Source organism: Ricinus communis, chromosome 5 (genome assembly GCF_019578655.1).
Source record: "Ricinus communis isolate WT05 ecotype wild-type chromosome 5, ASM1957865v1, whole genome shotgun sequence".
Taxonomy (NCBI): domain Eukaryota; kingdom Viridiplantae; phylum Streptophyta; class Magnoliopsida; order Malpighiales; family Euphorbiaceae; genus Ricinus; species Ricinus communis.
Genome location: NC_063260.1, coordinates 22,153,009 through 22,173,651, shown reverse-complemented (window position 1 = coordinate 22,173,651; position 20,643 = coordinate 22,153,009). Strand labels below are relative to the sequence as shown.

The following is a 20,643-nucleotide window of genomic DNA, read 5'->3' as shown; positions in this document are numbered from 1 at the left end:
CTTTTGGACTTGTGTGGAATGGAGGGTATTAGTAGCAGGTTAACACTGGTGACCCCATTACTCAATCTGCAGCATGTGAAAGGTTAGCGAAGAGAAAATTGATGGACCATTTTTGGTTCAAGAGAAGCCACATTCTGAAATGAAAGAGAAAAGATTTATAAGGTACAATTTTTAACATGGAGCTTATAAACTAGAAGTGCACGTCTCTAAAAGAAATAAAACATAAAAAGAAAAGAGCATATGGAAAAATTTAAGATGGGTTTCGGTAGAGAAATCATATAAAATAAGATCGAAGATGGCGACTCTTCTCCATTTGTAAATCGGTGCAAAAGTAAGAGGCGCCGCTTGAATTATTGCATTTCCATAACTTCTAAGATTATGTAAGCCATCAAATAATAATAACAATCTTTTCTTTTTGTTTTTCTTTCTATTTATGAATATTTTGGCCAGTCAAGAGCATGGGTAAAGATTGCTTGTTTATAAGTTCATATACTGTTTTGTATTTTTTGTCTAATATATATATATATATATATATATATATATGCAAATTTATTCGGTTTATTTTTGTATATTATCTATACGGAGCATGTTCGTGGATAATATTTTGGGTTTCCATATTATATAATTATATATATCAAATTGTTAGGGATAACATTATTTTAAGACAAGGAAAAATGATATATGTATTTATAGATATTATTTTGAAAATAATGTTATCCTTAACATATTGATGATTTTTATTGAGCCCTTTTCAAGTTATTTTCCTTTCATTTATATTTCGGATGGCCCATCAACATTGTCCAATAAAATTGAAGCATTTCCTTCCCATATGTCGTCCTCTCTTGTTTGTCGGCACAAGATGGACGATTCAAAGTATACAATATGGCTGTTAACATATGTTTCTTTCTACTTAAATCTCTCTTGTTTCTTTTTTTCTTTTTTCTCTTTAACATTTTCTTTATTATATATATTTTCTATTATAGAATCTTAATTACTGCGAATTTGATTCAAGTGAATGTCTCAATTTAAACTCTTAAAGCCAACAAATTAAAGAAAATATTGAGATTCATTTTTTAGCCACTATTTTTCACATGAGGAACTTAAAACAATTCTACTTAATGATTTATATAAGTCGAAGACACATCCATAAAAGCATTCCATTGATAATAAGAAGACGGAAACAAAACAATACAGCCCAACACAAAAGCATATAATTATGATCAAGGCATATGGTTTGAACTGGCTCTCTGCTGCTCTGATATCTATTTTGGATTACATTACACTGCAGTGATACTAAAGCCATATCCATTTTTAATTGCCCAGGTGGTAGGACAACCAAAATTAAAATATACTCGTATTTTGATGAATTTTTGCTCTAAATCTCCAGGCTGGCCAGCCAACATATAGGTCAAAATCCTTCTTTTTTAAAAAAAAGAAAAAAAAAAGGGTTGTATAATGCATTCTGTTAAAGGGGTTGTAGGCTCACAAAAGACCTAATCAAATACAAATATTTGTATTATTTGATTATAAATAATAATATAAAATAAATATATAACAATATTTAATACAATTTTTAATATTTTGAAATTACTTGTTATATTTTAAATAATATAAATAATTTAAGATATTTTCAATTATTTTAATAGAATTTATAATATGTTAAGATTTTATTAATATAATAAATTTAAAAGTTATTTTAAAATATTTTTGATTAGTTTATTAATTATATATTAAGTTAATATTACAGATAAAATTGATATAGTATTTTTAGGATTAAAAATGATGTATAATTAAGAAATTAACTTATTAATCAAATATGTAAAAATATAATTAAAATGCTAATTTTTAGAATAAAATTAATATTTAATTAGAAAAATAACTTATTAGTTAATATATTAATTATATAATAAACTTAGATAATATGATGTTTATGTATCAATATAAATACATATGTAAGGAATTTTAATATAAAAAGTAATTATACATATCAACTAGATTTTATATATTAATTATTAATTATACATATTTGATATTAAAAAATAACTAATATGCTATTTTAAAATTTTAAAATTATTCTATAATTAGAGAACCAATACAATAAATAATTAAAATAATATTTTCTAAAATTAAAAAAATATAATATATTAATTTATATAATAAACATAAAAAATATACATTAGCATAATACTTATACGTCAACAATAAACACATATCTCATAATAATAATATACAATTATTGATTAAATTATAAATTTTAATTTTTCATAATTTTAATTAATTATTTCAAATTTAAAAAAAAAATGCCTAGCTAGAAAATTTTAAAAATATCAGTTAATGTGACAATTAGACTTTCTTAAGTAAAAGAAGATAAAAATTATCTTGATGTGTACAGTCACAAAATGCGGGAAAAGAACTGAGAAAAGGAGAATATAAAAAGCAAAACCCAAAACTTGAAACTTTATTGAATGATAAAATCTCTTACAGCGTCCCAATAAGTTTTTAAACTATGACTCCAAAACATACTTTCTAATTTATCCTTTTTTTATAAAATAATTAAGAGTAATTTTTTAAATTTATAAAAAAAGAAAAATAACTCTTACAATATTTTTTTTTTTAAAGATATATTTTTAAAATAACTTTCTTCTTTTTATTAATAAAATTAAATAAATATATTATTGAAATATACAAATATTTTAAGATAATTTAAAATAAATAAATAATTATTTTTAATTTAATAAAAAAACATATAAATATTAATATTAGAGTTGCTATTGGTCGCTGAGAGTGTTACATTCAGAATTTAATTATTAATAAGTATGCCTAAACTGTAAAATCATGATAGCTAGTACCTACATCTCCAATGCAAGTTTCTGGACTTTAAAAATGTTGACTCAAAATATTTGGCTAAATTACCCTCACCATCCCTAAACTTTGGAATTAGTATCATTAAAGTCCTTAAATTTTAACTTATAATATTAAACCTTCTGAACTTCAATTTCAGTAACACTAAACTCCCTAACGACAACTTCTGTTAACCACATTAACTGAAAGCTAACAAGAAAGTCACTCATATGTAATTTTTTTTTTAAAAATCCATATCTTTTTCATAAGATATCTCAACAACACATGTCCTGTTAATTATTCTTTATCCAAAAATAATAAAAAATCAAAATATGTGAGATTTAAGTAACTAGATAAATCAATAACTATTCCAAAATTAAAATCAAAATCTTCCACTTCTTACACCACATGTGAGATTCAATAACTCTACATCTGAATCGATAATAGCCTCGCCACAACAAACTTTTACCAATAACCAGTCTTGCAACTGTGCAACTCCACCAGCAACCATTCTCATGCGCTGAAAATTGCACCTATAACTAGTTTTGCCTCTGGCCATTGTAGTAGCCAGTCTCACCACTTCACAATGCACCAGTAACATTCTCGCCATCATACAATGCAACATCATTGCGCATTAAACCAGCAACCAGTCTCGCCACCACACATCATCATTATTCACAAACCTAGCCTCGCCATGCACCACCATCGTTTTGAAGCTCCTGCAGTTGTCATTTTGATCATTTTTTTTATGTTTAAATTAATTATATTTTGGTGGTAAATCTATCAATTTTTAGTTGTTTTTACCATGTTTCAGATATGGATATTTGGATAATGAAATTAATGATATTTGGATTTGTTGATAATTTTGAGTTGCTAAATTTGATCTTCAATTTTGTGGAGATTGGAATTTGAATGAGTTGTCAAGAAAATTGTTAAAATATGTTTTCAATGTTATATTGAGTTAAAGATGTCTCTTTGGATTGTTAAATTCTTTTATAGAGTAAAAATTACAATATTAAACTCACAGTGGATAGAGAATAAATATAACAAATATTGATGATGTGTTTTATTTAATGACTTGGACTTTCTTTTAAAAAAATGCCACTTTTAACTGCCTTGTCAGTTTTCTATCTGTGTGGTTAATAAAAATTGACGGTAGGAAATTTAATGTTACTAAAATAGGAGTTCATAAGGTTGAAAGTTACAAATCAAAATTTAGGGACTTTAGTGATGCTGATCCTAAAATTTAAGGACGGTGAAGATAATTTAGTACAAAATACTTGAAACATCTCTCGCTACCAAACAAGCATATGGCCATAATGCCGAACCCAAGGCAAATTGCTTAAACATCTCCAGCAATCCTCATCGACTTCCGGACGCTGGATTGTAGCCGCGTGGCATTCACCAAGAACAGAGGAATTATTTCTCTTAACGAAAATACAAGTGATAATAATACTATAATTACTTGAAAGGCCAATCGATGTTTTACCTTAGAGAGAAGGGAGATAAAAGTTCCAAATTAACTATCAAACCTACTTAACATTTCTTAAAAACTTATCTACTAAAAATTAATTTTAGATAATATTTTTGCATGAATCTTTATATTTGAAAATAATTATAAAATTTATTTCAAATGAATTAGGTATTATATTTGAATATATTACAAGAAAAAAATTATAAATAGAAAAGATAAAATAAAATATTGAAATTAAAAAAATCTCAATTTCTTATTATATCTCCGTTAATACTAATATTAAATTTATTTAGAAATTATATTTATTTTACTAAAATTCAGTTAAATTATAATTTATTTTATACATTTCATTATATAGAAATTTTAAATAAATTTTATTTTAATCACATACATTGTAAATAAGTTTTATAAAACTTTATGGATATAAATAACCAACCTTTACATATGCTGCTGGCACTATCTAATAATCATAATCATTATTTCAAAGAGAACAAAAAACTTAAAGACATGCCCCTATGCAGCCAACCCACTTGTTAGTGTAAGCTCTTCCTTTTTTTTGAGAAGACTTGTTAGTGCAAAGCTAGATTGAAAAGAGAAGTGCATTATTTATTTATTCTATGGTGGAAAAGTTATGTGGGGACTAATATTCCATTCACCTCAAAGTCACTTTGATAATCTAATCAAAACTCTTATATTATTTATTTTGGGGGAAAAGTACTTTATGTTTATGTGCTCTATCAATCTTGATGGATTGTAGATATATCTATCTACTAATTGGAATTGATTTGGCTTCAATAGATTTAAATCTAGAATCGCACTTATATAGTATCATGATTCATGTGGTTTGTTCCATATACTCTAAGACATGTACGTGACTAGAGGATGCTCTCTCTCTTTATATATATGTATATTAATTGAGAAAGAGTCAATTAAGTTGTGTTTGTTAACCCGTTATATCTTTGGTAAAATCCATGGATTCTTGGGCTGCTTTTCGTCAAAGAACACTAGTGCTACAATTTTAATTTCTTTTCATTTTATAATTCAAATTCCTTTCTGAGTTGACTAATAAGATAGGTAATAGCAATATGGGTCCTAATTAACGCAAGAGAACAAAGAACAACAATTCTTCAAGTATATGATTAACAATTCTTGATGCATAGATGTGCTCACTGTTTTTTTCCTAAACCTCTGTTAACAATTTGCTTAAAAGCCCACTGTCAACCAATTTCCAACCAAAAAAATTATGGTATTAATTGGTTCCAGTTGTGTTTCGGCTCTAATCAAATTATGATGATGATTATAAAGGTAATAACAACACAGCAATAATTGCAAGAAATATTGAAAGTTAGTGATTATTTTGAACATAACAATTATAAGAACTATTGATGATACATGACTATTTTCCAATAAAAAGGAGATATGCAATGTATAGTAGAATGACCAATATTTTTGAGTTAGATTCACATTTTTTCTTGTACATGACAAATTTCAATGATGGGCAAACTGGTAATAAGGAATGAGTGGCAATGAAATATCCATCTTATCAGAATCATTTTCAATTCTTATTGAAACAATTAATGCTTGCTACTTGCACACAGCTGAAGTGGGATCTCTCTCTCTAACATTCTCTCTTCCTCAATTCTTAGAAATTACAAAAAAAAAAAAAAAAATGAAAGGAGATTTTCATAGACATCTCTCTCAAGATCACAAAAAATCATATTGCTTCCTTGAATTTCTGTGCTGAAAGGAAGCTCGAAGCAACTACTATATTGCCTTTGACCATATCATATAAATATATAATGCAGCAGCAAGAACCCATCCACCATAACTGTTTAGGATCAAATAATTATGATCATCGCCCTCTACTATTTCTAGACCATGACCCATCTTTTTGCTTTATTTTTGTTTTTTCTCTCTATGCCTCTATATACACTAAAAAGAAAAAAAAAATTTAAAGAAAAGAAAAGGGAAAAAAAGGTAAAAAGGAAAAAGAAGACAGAAAATGGAAATGAATAATAGACAGTTTCTTGAACCCTAATGGATAATAAAGAACCTCTAAAATGAATCAACAAAGAAAAGAAAAGAAAAGAAGAATGATTGAACAGAGTTCAAGAATATCCTTCCATTAACCATCATTTGATGTTTCAGATATGCTTTCTAAATGAGGCCTCCACACCCCAACACGGCCTCTTCTTCGATCTCTCTGCGTTGATATTTTCTCTGATAGTATCTCGCTCAAATACCTATCAGAAATAAGAAGATTTGTCGTCATTGAAATGGAGTTCGAAACATTGCTACTGTCTAAGTTGCTGTTGCTTTCGTGACTATAATTCTCTCTTCTTTTTCTTCTGCTATGGCTTGAAGTTCTTGATCGATGTGTCGTCATTGTTGTTGCTGTCGTCGTCTTTGACTTTGTCTTCGTCTTTATCTGCTTCTCTGGTGGTGTTGATGGCATAGGCATAAGAAAATAGATCTTTCCGCGTTGTAGCTCAGCATCAGGTGGGACTACAACAATCTTTGGAACAACACCATCATCGGAGGGCGAAGAAGAGGGCTTCTTCAAGACATGTTTAGGGTATGCCTTCATGATCTCACTTGCGCGGATTGTGCCACTGATCTCTTCTACACGACCATTGGAGTGTACTATTCGAATCACATCTAGAGCTCCACATGGAAAAATGCAAGATATGCAACATCTAATTGTGTTCTTCAGCGCCATCTCTCTCTATGAAAGCCTCATAGAGAGAGAATAAGGAAAGAGAAAGTAATAGAAACGAAGAAATATATGCGGAGAGAAGAGAGAGGGAGGGAAGCGTTTTCTTTCTTTCTCTTTATTTTGGCTATGAAGAAAAGATGGAAAGAATTTTGTGTGAAATGATCATTTTTTTAATAATTATACTCCCTCTCTCTATCAATAATAAAATCTTTTTCTTGAAAATTCTCTGTTTTTCTTTTTCTTGCTTTTGTGGGTGTGGGAAGAAGAGAAGAGGAATTTTTGATGAGTTGCTTCGGATGAAATTCATGGCATGAATAATTGCACCTTCACTTGTGTGTACTTTGGCTTTTGGATCCATCATTTAGGGGCCCTCCAATCCTCCTTGCATCATCACCAAGTTCGATAAATTTTTTTGGGGTTGGATTTGCAAGGTTGGGTTGGAGTTGGGGAGCTGGCTACATGTTAGTGCATGATTGGCATGGCCAAGTAAGCAAAGACAAGACCCTTTTGCAAGGGGTTGATCCAAGACCATGTGTTTCAATCAGGATTTGACATGTGTCAGAATTCCACTCAATCAGCCACAAAAATTAGGTGAAGAGGCTAATTAGGTGGGGTTCTTGAGAGAGAGAGAGGGGATGAGGTGATAGCACTGTTTGGAGTGAATTGGGTTTTGGATTGATGATCAGTTAGAGAGTGGAGGGGGTAAAAAATAGAGAAGAAGTCCTTCTTTTGAGAGAGGGAAGTTGTGATCTTTCAATATCCCCAAGCAAGATCATGTGGGTTGCGACTTTCATTGGAAAGTAAGGTGTGTGTGTGATAGACTTCTTTCACTTTATCACTTGTGGATTTTAGGTTTCTGCTTCTGCTTTGACTCAAAGGATAGTAATAGTCTAGCTAGCCTTTTCTTCCTTTGCCTCAAGCCAACAAAGAAAGTTCACTTACTCTCTCTTAGATACATACCTAGCTAGAAGCATCTAATAGTGCTATTCCTTCTCTTTTGCTTTCCTCCTCCTTCTTCTTCTTTTCTTTTTAACGAAAACATAGAAAATAATCCCCACTTTTCTTTTCTTTTCACATAGTCTTTTTAGTTAATTTGATTCTAAATAAATTTAAAATTCTTAGAGTTATCATTGTCATATATGTTGAAGAAAGATTTGGCAAAAGGTACTAAATTTTCAAGTTATTTCCCATTTGTGGTAGTTAAAAGGTTCTCTTGCAAGTAAAATCACAAAAAGCACTTCAAGAATTAGATCATGATTAGTAGGAATTTTGCTCTAAGTTCATCTCTTTAAGAAAGATATTGTCTTTTTTCTTTATTATATGATAGATATGATGCTTATAGTTTCTATAGACCAATCGATTTGAGAGCCCACATAGAGATTTGCCACAAGAAAACAAGGTAGTTAAAACTGTTTATTTGATTGAATAGCCAATTAACCTTTAGTAATGTCCCATCCAAAATGTGGCCCATCCACTAATTGGTTCAGATGTAGATGTTAGTGGGCAACATGTGAAGGATAGAAGTGAGAGGGTCCATTTTTTGAGGGTGTTTTCTATATTGCTACATCCGCATTCCATTTCACAAATCTCTAATACTTTTCAATGTTAAGTTAGCTCAACCAAAACTCAATTTCACACAATTAATCTTCACATATTTTGGACCGTCCGATCTCAATTATGAGACCTATGAGTTTTTAAGGTCCTATATTATAAATAAAGATGAATACACGAATTTAAAATTTAGTTAAATTAAAATAAACACTTATCATCAAATTAAATATTTAATACGATAAAAGAAATTGGTATGTATACATTCATTATCTATATTTATTTATTTATTTATAAATAAAAATTAAAATAAGTTAAATATCATTCATTTACTTTCATAATCTAAGTATAAAAATAGCACATTGAATTATATATTGGAATGTGATATTTTTATTATTGTACACTATTTAAGCGTGAATTTAAAATATAATAATTTATTTTTTTATTTAAATAAAAAAAGAAATAGTATCATATAGAAAACTAAACCATAAAAAACTATTGTTAAAAGTAGAGAGTTTTTGTGAATCAATTTACAGTTATAAATCAATTATCTTAAAACTTTTGTTTAGCAATATATAAATAATATCGGAAATTATGATTGGGACTCTTGTCATACGAAACACCCCATATGGCAAATATGAGCTTTTTGCACCAAAAGTGTTTAATATATATATATACACATACACAATAAACTGAACATTCTACCAACTCTAGTGAAAACTTGAGCCCACATAGTTTCAAATTCTAATCTTAGTTATTTTTCCAGTGTTAGTATCATCAAAAGATGCTTCCTATGTGTATATATATACACAAATATATTATAGGTATCAGTTATCGATTAGTGAAATCCAAATAAATCCAAAAGATATTAATGAGTTTGTTCGAGGAAAGCTCCAAATTAGCCAGCTCATTTAACAGCAGGCCAATTTTGTGGGATTGTGTCTAAATTCTACTATAGCAAGCTGCCAAATTACTTGAATTCTCAAACATTTGGGCCTAATTTGTATTCTACTTCCCTAATCTGTTAGTTCTAGTTTTTGTAATCTCAATTGGATTCGTAGGCATTACAGTTGAAACTTACCAAGCTTATGTGGGCACACATAAACCTTAACGTCCCAGATATTTGATGAAAACTGTTTCTATATCAGCAAGGAAGGATCCAATTTCTAAGAAATCCTAAAATGTCTATGTTCTATCAAATTGAACGGATATCTTCTAGAAGTTATTTTTCAAAGTTAATTGAGCTCCTTCAAATCCGAACTTAATTTTACTTTTAAATTCATTAAAAATTTAAGTCGAATTTAAAAAAATAAATACTTAGTTCATTTTCGTTATAAATTTTTATGTTTGATATAGATAATATATAAATTATTTAAAATAATAAAATAAGATATATATAAAGTTAATATATATATATATATATATATATATATATATATATATATATATATATATATATATATATATATATATATATATATATAGAGAGAGAGAGAGAGAGAGAGAGATAAATTTTTAGTACTTTAATCATATATTTTATATACATAATATAGTGGAAATATATTGAATCTTGAGGGTTATTAATCATATTTTGTTGGTTACAAACAATTAAAAATAACTAATTTTATGTTAGAGCGTTTATGTGCAAGGGTTCTTTTAAAACAAGGTAGATTCACGCTTGTGAAATGTCAGTTTCCCAATCATGAAGAAAAGTACCCAGCAATGAACATATCTCAGCTTAAATAGCAAAAAAGATAGTAAAATTCACAACTTTCTTTCCAACTGTGAAAACAAGGATTCACAGGCGTGAACACGCAGCCATGAAGAAATATTCACGCCCGTGAAAAATACTTTCTTTCCAAAACTTGAAAAAACCATAGAAGAAGTCATGGCTAGCATTCTCAGCCATGAATAAATCTTTCCAGCTGGGAAGGAGAGGCTTTCCAGCCGCGAATAAAAATTCACGCCCGTGAAAGATGTCGACTCTCTAATTCTTCAAGAAATCACAGTAGAGTTCACAGCCAAAGTTTCTAGCCATGAAGAATTTTTTACAGTCATAGCAGTTTTCAATTTTTCAAATATGTTATTCGCGCTAACACTTCATGGTCGTGAACCCGTGAAGCTGCATTTATGAAGGTTGTTAAGAAGGCTATATTTGCATTTAATAAGAATATAGCGTCTCTATTTTACCTAGGACTATTTAAACTTCATTTCTAATTGTCCTAAGTCAAGCAAGCGCATTTATTTTCAGCCCCCATTGTGTATTTACTCTCAACAACCTTCAAATCTTCATCTTTTTCATTTTATATTAAAGATTCAAGCTTGGAATTGAATCTTTGGGTAGTTGAGTATTTAATATTTGTATTCAAAGCTCAAAAGGGATAGATTGAGTGTTTGGATAAGGGATTAATAGCTCTTGCAACTAAGATTGAAAATCTAAAAGTGGGTTAGAGTATGAGCCTAGAAAAACACTTGGATTAAAGTGTGAGTCTTTAGGAAAACACTTAGGTTTGTTCTTAGCCTTATAGAAGAACACAAATAGACTTAAGTTTATAGTCCTATTTGATAATAGAAATCTCAAGAGAATTCTTGAGGAATGGATGTAAGCAAGTATTAGTCGAACCATTATAAATTCTTAGTGTTGTGAGTTGTGCTTGATTTTTTTTTTTAATTTTTTTTTGTGATTTCAATATAGTCACCCTTTTCTTGGTTGCTACTAGAATTACAAAAAATATATGCATCTATCCCACTTTAGCCTTACTATTTTTAGGTAATAAAAGCCAAAAAGGAAAAATATAAAGCAAAATATTCACAAATTGGCTTTAGTAGGACTGCTACTACCAAGATTTAGAATTAGATCGTGTGGATTGTTGTTTATATAGGTCTAGCTGAAAATTACAAGGTCCAAAGGGGATTAATTAGTTTTTTATAACTATGGATCATTATTAGTTATTTATTTAATTTAAGATAATTAAGAGTGGTTAGAAGATAACTCTTAGAGGTTTTGCATGTAGAAGATGACTCTGCAAAAGAAATCTCTAAAAACCATATAAGTATTGGAGACCAGATTTACAACTATACAGTCTGCATCTGTCCATTATTCCTTTCTCGAGAATTTTATCTATGGTTCATTTTCTCCAAACACTTAGTTCTTAGTTTTGTTATCCTTTCAAGATCTAAGTTTTCAAGAAGAATTATCAGTTATTTTTCTACCTTGAAGAATTTTGAATCTAGATGGAACTTTTAATTTTAGCTTTGTTTTTATATCTTTCTATTTAATTACCAATATCATTGGATTAAATATATTAGGCTAATTTCTTGAGTGTTTAGTTTAGACTATTTATGTATGAATCTTGTTATCTTTTTATGTTATGAATGATTTCTTTACCTTTATATCTTTATTAGTTTCAATTATTATTGTTGGTTGACCATTATATTAATTTATTAATAATTATTATTATTATAAAAATATTTAGGTTGAATGTATTATAAACATCATCTTTATTTCAATCTATATTAGTAAAAAAAAATTTAGTCGGATCATTATCTTGAGTAAATAAAGAAAAATGAATATTACCATCTCATTCATTAGATATATACTTAAAGTTAAAATAAGAAAATTACTAAGTAATTAGCTACACTTAAATCACTGCATAATTATTTTAAACTTTATTTTATTTCTTTTATGAATATTATGCTTTCTCAAATTATTGGTTTAGAGTGTTTAGATTTATTTTTAGTTTTTTGTGTGATACTTAGTCTGTATTTTAAATTTTATTTTATTCCTTGAGAGATCGATCTCGAGATGAATTTGCTGCTAACTATAAAAATGGGTCGTGCATATGCGAGTACCAAGTTTGACACATTAAATTTAATTCATTTTTTAACTCGTTCAAATTCATTTAAAATATCTTAAATCTCGAACTCATTTCAATCCCTCCTTTAACTTTAGCAAGGCTAACCTGAATAATGACTAAACCAATTATCTCTCGTTACCTCGTCGTATATAGTTAACCCAATGTGTTAGGTCAAACTCATCAATTCACCTGCTAGCTTTAGTTTTTTTGTGTGATATTTAGTCTATATTTTAAATTTTATTTTATTCCTTGAGAGATTGACCTCGAGATGAATTTGCTGCTAACTATAAAAATGGGTCGTGCATATGCGAGTACCAAGTTTGACACATTAAATTTAATTTATTTTTTAACTCGTTCAAATTCATTTAAAATATCTTAAATCTCGAATTCATTTCAATCCCTCCTTTAACTTTAGCAAGGCCAACTTGAATAATGACTAAACCAATTATCTCTCGTTACCTCGTCGTATATAGTTAACCCAATGTGTGAGGTCAAACTCATCAAACCACCTGCTAGCTTTATAGTTGCTGGTTGGGATCAGAATAACAAGGCACTTTGGGCTAAATAATTGAAGTGCCTTCTTCATTGTATTTGCAGGTAACATACAATCTTAATTAGGCGCTCTGTCTTAGCAGAATAAGATTTTAGGCCCGTTGATATGCAGGCCTTGTTGCTAAAGTTATGCAGAACGGGCCACAAAGAGCCCAGCATAACCACCAGATGACCTGAAGACCTCACCCAAATCATGAACAACAATTTACACTTCAAATGAAAACAATGTGATTCGAGAAGAAAAATTGTTACCTTTGTCAATTTGCCTCTGCTGTAGGAAGATGAATTTCAAGCTTTTACTGTTATATGAAGCTATACAACCATCAATGAGGTGAAATGGAACACTAAGGAACTACAACGAAAGCAAGTAAGAACTAAAGCACACGGCCAAGGAGAAGCACAAAGGTCTCTCGTCAGTCTTGCTGGGCTGAAAAGAAGTTGACTCCAGATGCAAATTTGTGGTTTTCCCTGGAACCTTGTGGAAAGTGATCAAAGCGGGCTTTGGAAAGCTGAAGGCAAATTGGCTTTAGTCAGTCTCAACAGGCAGTAAGAGTTGAGAGTGATTTTGCTGGAATCTCAGAGGTCTGATAGATGGAAGGAACCGGATATTTTCTTGCAGACGTTCTTTAGAAGGTGAAATTTTAGCCCTTTTGGAAGCAGCAAAGATGGCTGCTAGATTTGCTAATTAAGCAGCAATTGTTGAATCAGATTCTTAATTGGTAGCAGTTCAGAAATTCTGAGTGCAGATGGGACAAAGATGCTTAAATTCAAGAAATGTTTGATATAACTGAAGGAGGTCAAATATCTTTTACTTTTGGTTAGCCACGTGACAATGAAATGGCAGGCTGGACAGCAAAATAGCTCTCTTTTCTTTCAAGTTTCCCTGCTTCACAACTGCTTCCAAATAATAATAATAATAATTAGGTCGTGTTATGTTATGTTTAGTCCTCTATTTATGTATTGTATTCTTGACTTCTTACAAAACTAGGTGACAGTTAATGTCAAGACCCACAAAGATACCATGACTGTATAATATCTGTGGAGATAAGACCTCACTTTTTGTAAGATAATAATAGTTAATTACTAGTTTAATGCATAATGCATGGGATAAAAGAAAGAAAGCAATATTAAAGAAAAGCAAAAGAACATTTAGCAACGCCAAGGAGTTGCACTTCATGACCAAGTGGTCCATCATTTGGCACCTCTGGTATTGCATGGCATAACGTAGTATTTGCTAAATAGAGCTTTTATTAGTAGCACCTTGCAGAAAAGGGCTACATCGGCCATACAACAACATAGAGTCCATTCATGGACAAAATCAAGCAAAAGCACAGTACAGACCAAGCACAAGGAGAGAGAAACATAATACAGTAAAAACATAATTAAGGAGTTAAGGAAAGCATAGCTAATTATGACATCGCAATCATGCCTTATTTAGGAGACGTAATTCTGCTCAATAATCAACTCCAGATTGTTTTTCGTTTTTCGATCTCAAGGATAAACCTCAATTAGAGACCTTACACCAAGCAAAGGTGTGATCTTGTAGTGACTGAAACCTGCCTCCAAGAATAGCCTTTTCCACTCTTTCTCTGTTCTTTCTGTTCCATTAACCACAACCATCATCAATATGTCAAAAAGGAGCTTTGTCTCGGTTAATTCATCTTGCTCTTTCTTCTCATCTACCACTATGTCTATCACTATCACCTTTCCTCCCTTCCCTTTGCTCGCAATTGCTTCTCTGCAGTTCTTCAGAATCCTTATGCACTCCTCATCATTCCAACAATGCAACACTAGCTGACAAACATTTCATGTTATACCAATCCCCGTCAGATTACGTCTAAACATTGTTTTCATTAGAAACAGAAAGAAAAATTATCCTACAAATGTCAATAATTTTATGCATCCATCCACACAACAGGTCAAGGAAATGCCGAAAATAATTTATTTGAAGTAAAAGTTATTGGTCTAGTAATTGAGTATCTATCTTATCTCGTACTATAGGATATCAGAGGTTAAAATTCTGTTAGTACCTTTCCCTTTAAATTTCCCGAAATACCAAAAATAAAAAGTTAAATATTTGATGAAAGAGAGAGGATATACTTTTAGTATGGCGGCATCGGCAGAAGGGACATGTTTAAACATATCACCAGGAACATAATTCAAGTTCTTAGAGCCTTCTAAGCTGCCAACAACCTGTGCACGATCAAGGACTGTGCATTGCATATGAGGGAAATTCTGAGAAATGATCCTGGCAAGAGATCCATTGCCACCTCCAACATCAACAACTGAATTCAACCCTTCGAAAATTGGCTTGCAATCACCAATGACCAAGTTCATCATTCGAGAATCACTTGCCATTGATTCATTAAAAATCTGATTGTATTCAGGATGTCTTTCATTATACTCCCAGAATTCCATTCCATGAGCTTGATCATAGACTGTATCAAGCTTGTTGTTCTTAAACCAATCTCCCAAGTAATGTCCTGCAGCAACATAATCTGGCCATAGCAATGCAATAACAAAAGATGATAAGCAATTAGGATTATCTTTCACAAGTAACCTGGTAGATGGTGTTAGATCATAGGCTTCTTGACCATCAGGAGTCTCAGTGGTGACAAAGAAGCCTGAATATACCAACATGCGCATGAGCCTATACAAGCAAGTGGTTTTGCCTGGATGAATGTTAAGAGCTGAGACCAATTCAGGAAGAGTAATGGGTTTGCCATGGTTTTGAATAATGTCTGGTATGCCTAGTTGAACTGAACATTTAAGGCACATAGAATTAAGGTTGTTAAAGATGTGATTGTAGATATGGGTTTGTGCTTGCAACAAATCAGTTGCTTTTGGGCTCTGGACGGAATCCATGATACTTGGACCTTAGCTTAAAACTCTCTTACTTGCTTAAGGGTGTTTTTGTTGTTGAAAGATGTGTTTATTTTGGTTAGAATAAATGACCCTTTTATATGTGAATTTGGAAAGGATAATTTTAATCGTAATTAGCAAGTGTCCAATAGAATGAGCTTAGCTGTGGTCATATTGTTTGCCATTTGAGGAACACAATAAAATTTTTTTGGCCTGACATAGAGGAAAAAGGGTTTTAAGTAATACCAATGATAACATTGCCCAAGAATTGAAATGATATCCTTCACGACCCATTCTTTATCCCATACCTCTATACACAGTCACTATGGTGGAAGGACTCTCGATGGAAATAGGAAATGTTCTTTTACCCTTAACTTAATGCGATCCCACAAATAATTTACCTGCTCCTCAAATAATTGAGAGAAGGCTCAATCATGAAGCACCTAAATAATCAAATTAAAAGGCCTTCATTAAAATTAAAATCTTTAGTCGATACATGCATGAAACGACTTCCCACTTGGGTATGTTTCAATTTTCTGAATAAATTTAGCACGTTTTCTCAGTCAGAAAAATTCCATGTTTAATAATTTACAATACTAACTAAATCATCATTGAATGGATCGTTTCAGATATCTTCCTACAATATGGTAGAAAGAATAAGAGGGTGTGAAGTATTAGTATAAGTAGACCCTTTTGTAGCTCCTTTGACGATGTCTTATAGACAAAGATCACGTATCTGTTCCTGCATTGCATGTTTTCTGTGGCTAATCATTCATTCTAAAACTCCTCAATCGTTTTATTATTAAAAAAACTCTTTGATGTATATTTACACTGCTTGCAAAATTTTCAACTGTTTTTAAAACGCAGTCTTAAATCTTATCAGTTTTATGTATATGTATACAGATGTCAACTATATACGGTTGATATTATCTAATGAGTACGATTCACATGTCCACTTCATATGCGTAAAACCCTACTTCTCCTGAAACAACGCCAATAACTTAAATCCTAAGCAAGAAACCTCTCCCTTATGATTCTTTTCTTTTTTTGGTTCTCTCTTAGCAACTCTTAATTCTCCACCTCAAGACTTCTGTTTTAATCTTTTTTCCTCTCTTACAGGAAAAATAAAATTGAAGTTAATTATACATTAAGACACTGATGTTTTAGTTCTAACCCTATTTTTGTACAGTACAGTCATCTTTAGCAAGAGAATGAGCTCAGCAAATAAGAAATATTTTTATTTTTTATTTATTTATTTTTTAGGTGATCAATGGGGATGGATAATCGAGTATTTCAATGACAAATTGGCAATATTGCCTGCAATTGTATTATAGCTCTCTTGACCCATCCCTTTTGCCATCCTCTGCACTCACTCGATGGACTGAAAGATTCCTTTTGTTTTGTTTTATTAAACTTTTCTCATCATTTTTTTCTTATGAAATATATTATTTTAGTCTCATAATATTTAAGCACGTGGAGGAAAGAATTTTCACTATGTTAGAGGTGAGCCCCCGTATCATTTACTTGGCCTGGATTGCCTTTCAATAATTGAGAAGAGGATTTCGTGATTCATGAGGCTAGTGACCAAATGTCCCATTAAATTATATTCTTATTTTTTCTAATTTCAAATCAAAACTTTAGTTGACATCTTTGGTTGTCCATTAGCATGTGGAGCCATAAATATTTTCTTTAAAAAAGATAAACATTTAAAAAGAATTTTTAATTCAGAGAAATTATAAAATTTTATTTCAGACACTAATTGATAGACTAAAATGAAAAAGGATAAATGAAATACATAAAACTCTAGTATAACAACTGAAAAAATCAAACATATATTACTTTTAGCCATTTTAGCTATTCCTTTAATTTTATCAGAAAAGCTTGATCATCGAAGATTTTAGTCAATTTTTAACTTTTAATTAAAATTAGATGACGTGACATGTGAAGTAACATGACATAAATAAGTCATAATATTGTTGGACGTACATAATTTTTTAACTAAAATTAAAAATTATTAAAAATTATTTTTAATTTTACAATCTCAACGACTTTTATTAAAAAGTCGTGTAAGCTTAAAATTCTTTCACAATTAGACCCCTTGGTTATATGGTTCGTCCGGAAATGGAATTTATGTGCTAATTGTGCATTTCTTCTTTTTAATATCTAATTCAAATCATCGGTAAACAATAATCTAGCATTTTCAATGCTACGCCTTAACATCGAAGAAAATGGATCTATCTCCTATATAATTTAATTCAGATGATTAAAAGATTTATATAATATTTTATATAATATAAAATATTATAATATTAAAAAAATTATATAATATTATATTTGAAAGAAATGTAATAAAATATCCTATCCTCTCTTTGCTGTCTCCGTTCTTAGAAAACCGGTTTCGTGATATAATATTTTTCAGTTAGAGAATGATTTTTGGCGATTCAAACATTAAATCTCCACTTATTTTTCTGGTCTATTTTCTCATAAAAAAGGTGTTTTTTTTTTAATTTTATTTTATATATATACACGCATATTTAGGTTTGGATGGAGATGCTATAATTTGAGTTGATTTGTGCTAATGCTGACATTTAGTAACCAATCACCATTTTTATTGGTCCGTTATTGGTAGTCTTTATTCCTCTTAATCTTTTTACCGTGTTACAATTTCTCATTTATGAAGGTAAATGGTTTTCCTTTCCTATTGCAGGGAATTTGACTTTTAAATGATTAATTTTATATAAAAATATTTATAAACTCGATTTGAAATTTAATATAATATTCCAGTATACTCTACTTTATACTAAATAACAATTTACTACTGTTCAATTAATATACTTAAGTTATATATATATAATCAATATTTTTGTGTTAAGATATATTTATTTATTTTTTTAAATGAAATACTTCTATTTCTTTTAAAAAAATTAATTAGTTATTATAATAATAGTAAAATAATGAATCGAATTATCATATGTGTTAAATGTTATATTCTATATATTTCTTATTTTATGAAGATTTGCAATTTATATAATTATTTGTACATTGTTTTTATTTTTAATTTTTATTTCTATGAGATATCAATCATGTGTCTAAGTTAGTACTTGCAAGTGCACGAACTATTCCTATAGCAAGAGTAAGTTCACCATGAGATCGAGCTCTAAAGGAACTATGAAGACACTTATTATAAAGATTAATCATCAACACAAAACAATAAAAGTAAATCTAAATACTCTAAACCGGTATTTTTGAGAAAATAATATTCATAAAATAAATTAAATAAACTATAAAGTAAATATATAATGATGTGATGTATAAAAACTATATGCTAAATACAATATTTAGCCTAGCTATTTACTTAGTAATCCTCTTGTTTTACCTTAAGCCTAGATCTAATGAATGAAATGGTAATGTATATTTTTCTTTAGTAATTCAAACTAATGATGCAGTTAAAACTTTTTATACCTACGTAGATTGAAGCAAAGTTGGTGTCTCTAATACGTTTAACTTAAATATGTTCATAACAATTACTATTGCTAAATTATTATGATGGTTAACTAACAATAATAATTGAAACTAATAAATGTATTAAGGTAAAGAAATCATTCATTAAATAAATAAATATTAAGATTAATATAAAAGTAAAAGGACTAAACTAAATATTTATGAAAACTAGTCTTACATATTTAACTCAATGATCATGGTATTAAATAGAAAGACATAAAACAAAAAAGTAAAAGCTCCCTTTAGATTCAGAATTTCTAGAGTTTCTCAAGTGAAGATGATTGGTCTCCACTCTCCACTTTTTGAAAAACTCCTTAGATCTTAAAAAGAATAATAAAAACTAAACTAAAGTATTTATGGAAGAACTGTGGAGAAAATAATGATGGACAGATGTAGAAAGCAAATAGGAGATAACTTTCCTCCTCCTCCTTCCAGAATTAGATTTACTGAGATATATATAGTGAAAAGTCATCATTTAAATAAGTCTGTCTAAAGATGGATATCCAATACAAGTCCATCTATTTGATAAGACTATAAATATTTATATCTCCATCAAATATTATTTCATAAATAACTTTTAATATAAATCATAATAATTGTAGAAATGACTAAAAAGTCCATTGGCCTTAAAATTTTTAGCTAGGCCTTGCAAATAGCAGTCTATACGTCTTAATCTTAGGCTTTAACACGAATATGTCCAATTAAACTTCTTTTTTAGTATTCAACTCCATATTTTTCTCTTTTAGATAAAATACATATTTTCACCATATTATATATAAAAATCATATTATTAAACCTCTAAAATATTCTAAATATTTATATATAATTTGGACCTATCAATCAGATAAAATATAATGAAAATCTTCGAGGGTTAGACAATAATAAACTATTTACCCGTCGGAGTGTAAATTGTCTTAAAAGGAAAGTAGAAAAATGTCAAGTTATTTTGAGTGAAAGATTTCTGACCTCAATTAGTGGGCAGACAATAATTGTGGATGAACATAAAGCACAATCAAACCAATATGCTATTCTAAGGCAATAAAACAAAAGCAATATCAATCATTCATCTAAAAGAAACGAGCACAGGTTGGTTGGTAGAGCAAACTATATCTGTCGAATTATTGGGTTCAAAACTGATTCCCACCCAATGCCTGTCCATGAGATAGCCAGTTAATTGTGTATATTAATTATCTTATTGCATCTTACACAGTTTATAATATTATTTATTTTAAATTATAAATTTGTTATCTTAAAAAAGTAAAGTTATAATATATTTTTTATTTAGAAAAATT

The 20,643-nt window shown here is 29.6% G+C and overlaps 2 protein-coding genes across 2 annotated transcripts; both read right to left on the bottom strand.

Annotated features, from left to right (window-relative positions):
- Positions 1-5,849: 5,849 nt before the first annotated feature.
- Positions 5,850-7,506, bottom strand: LOC8259245. The gene has a single exon (XM_015721418.3). It carries the CDS (start codon positions 7,032-7,034, stop codon positions 6,441-6,443), a length of 594 nt encoding a protein of 197 aa, XP_015576904.1. The 5' UTR covers positions 7,035-7,506; the 3' UTR covers positions 5,850-6,440.
- A 6,712-nt stretch (positions 7,507-14,218) lies between these two features.
- LOC8266796 (trans-resveratrol di-O-methyltransferase) lies at positions 14,219-15,935 on the bottom strand. The gene is made up of 2 exons (XM_002522540.3): positions 15,089-15,935; positions 14,219-14,782 (listed from the first exon to the last, which is right to left on the bottom strand). The coding sequence occupies exons 1-2, from the start codon at positions 15,851-15,853 to the stop codon at positions 14,480-14,482; spliced, it is 1,068 nt and encodes a 355-aa protein (XP_002522586.1). The 5' UTR covers positions 15,854-15,935; the 3' UTR covers positions 14,219-14,479.
- Positions 15,936-20,643: the final 4,708 nt, after the last annotated feature.

Coding starts and splice junctions, on each gene's coding strand:
- LOC8259245 (XM_015721418.3), bottom strand. CDS start 7,034: ATGGCGCTGAAGAACACAATTAGATGTTGCATATCTTGCATTTTTCCA.
- LOC8266796 (XM_002522540.3), bottom strand. CDS start 15,853: ATGGATTCCGTCCAGAGCCCAAAAGCAACTGATTTGTTGCAAGCACAA. Junction 14,783..15,088: donor CCGATGCCGCCATACTAAAA/GTATATCCTCTC, acceptor AATGTTTGTCAG/CTAGTGTTGCATTGTTGGAA.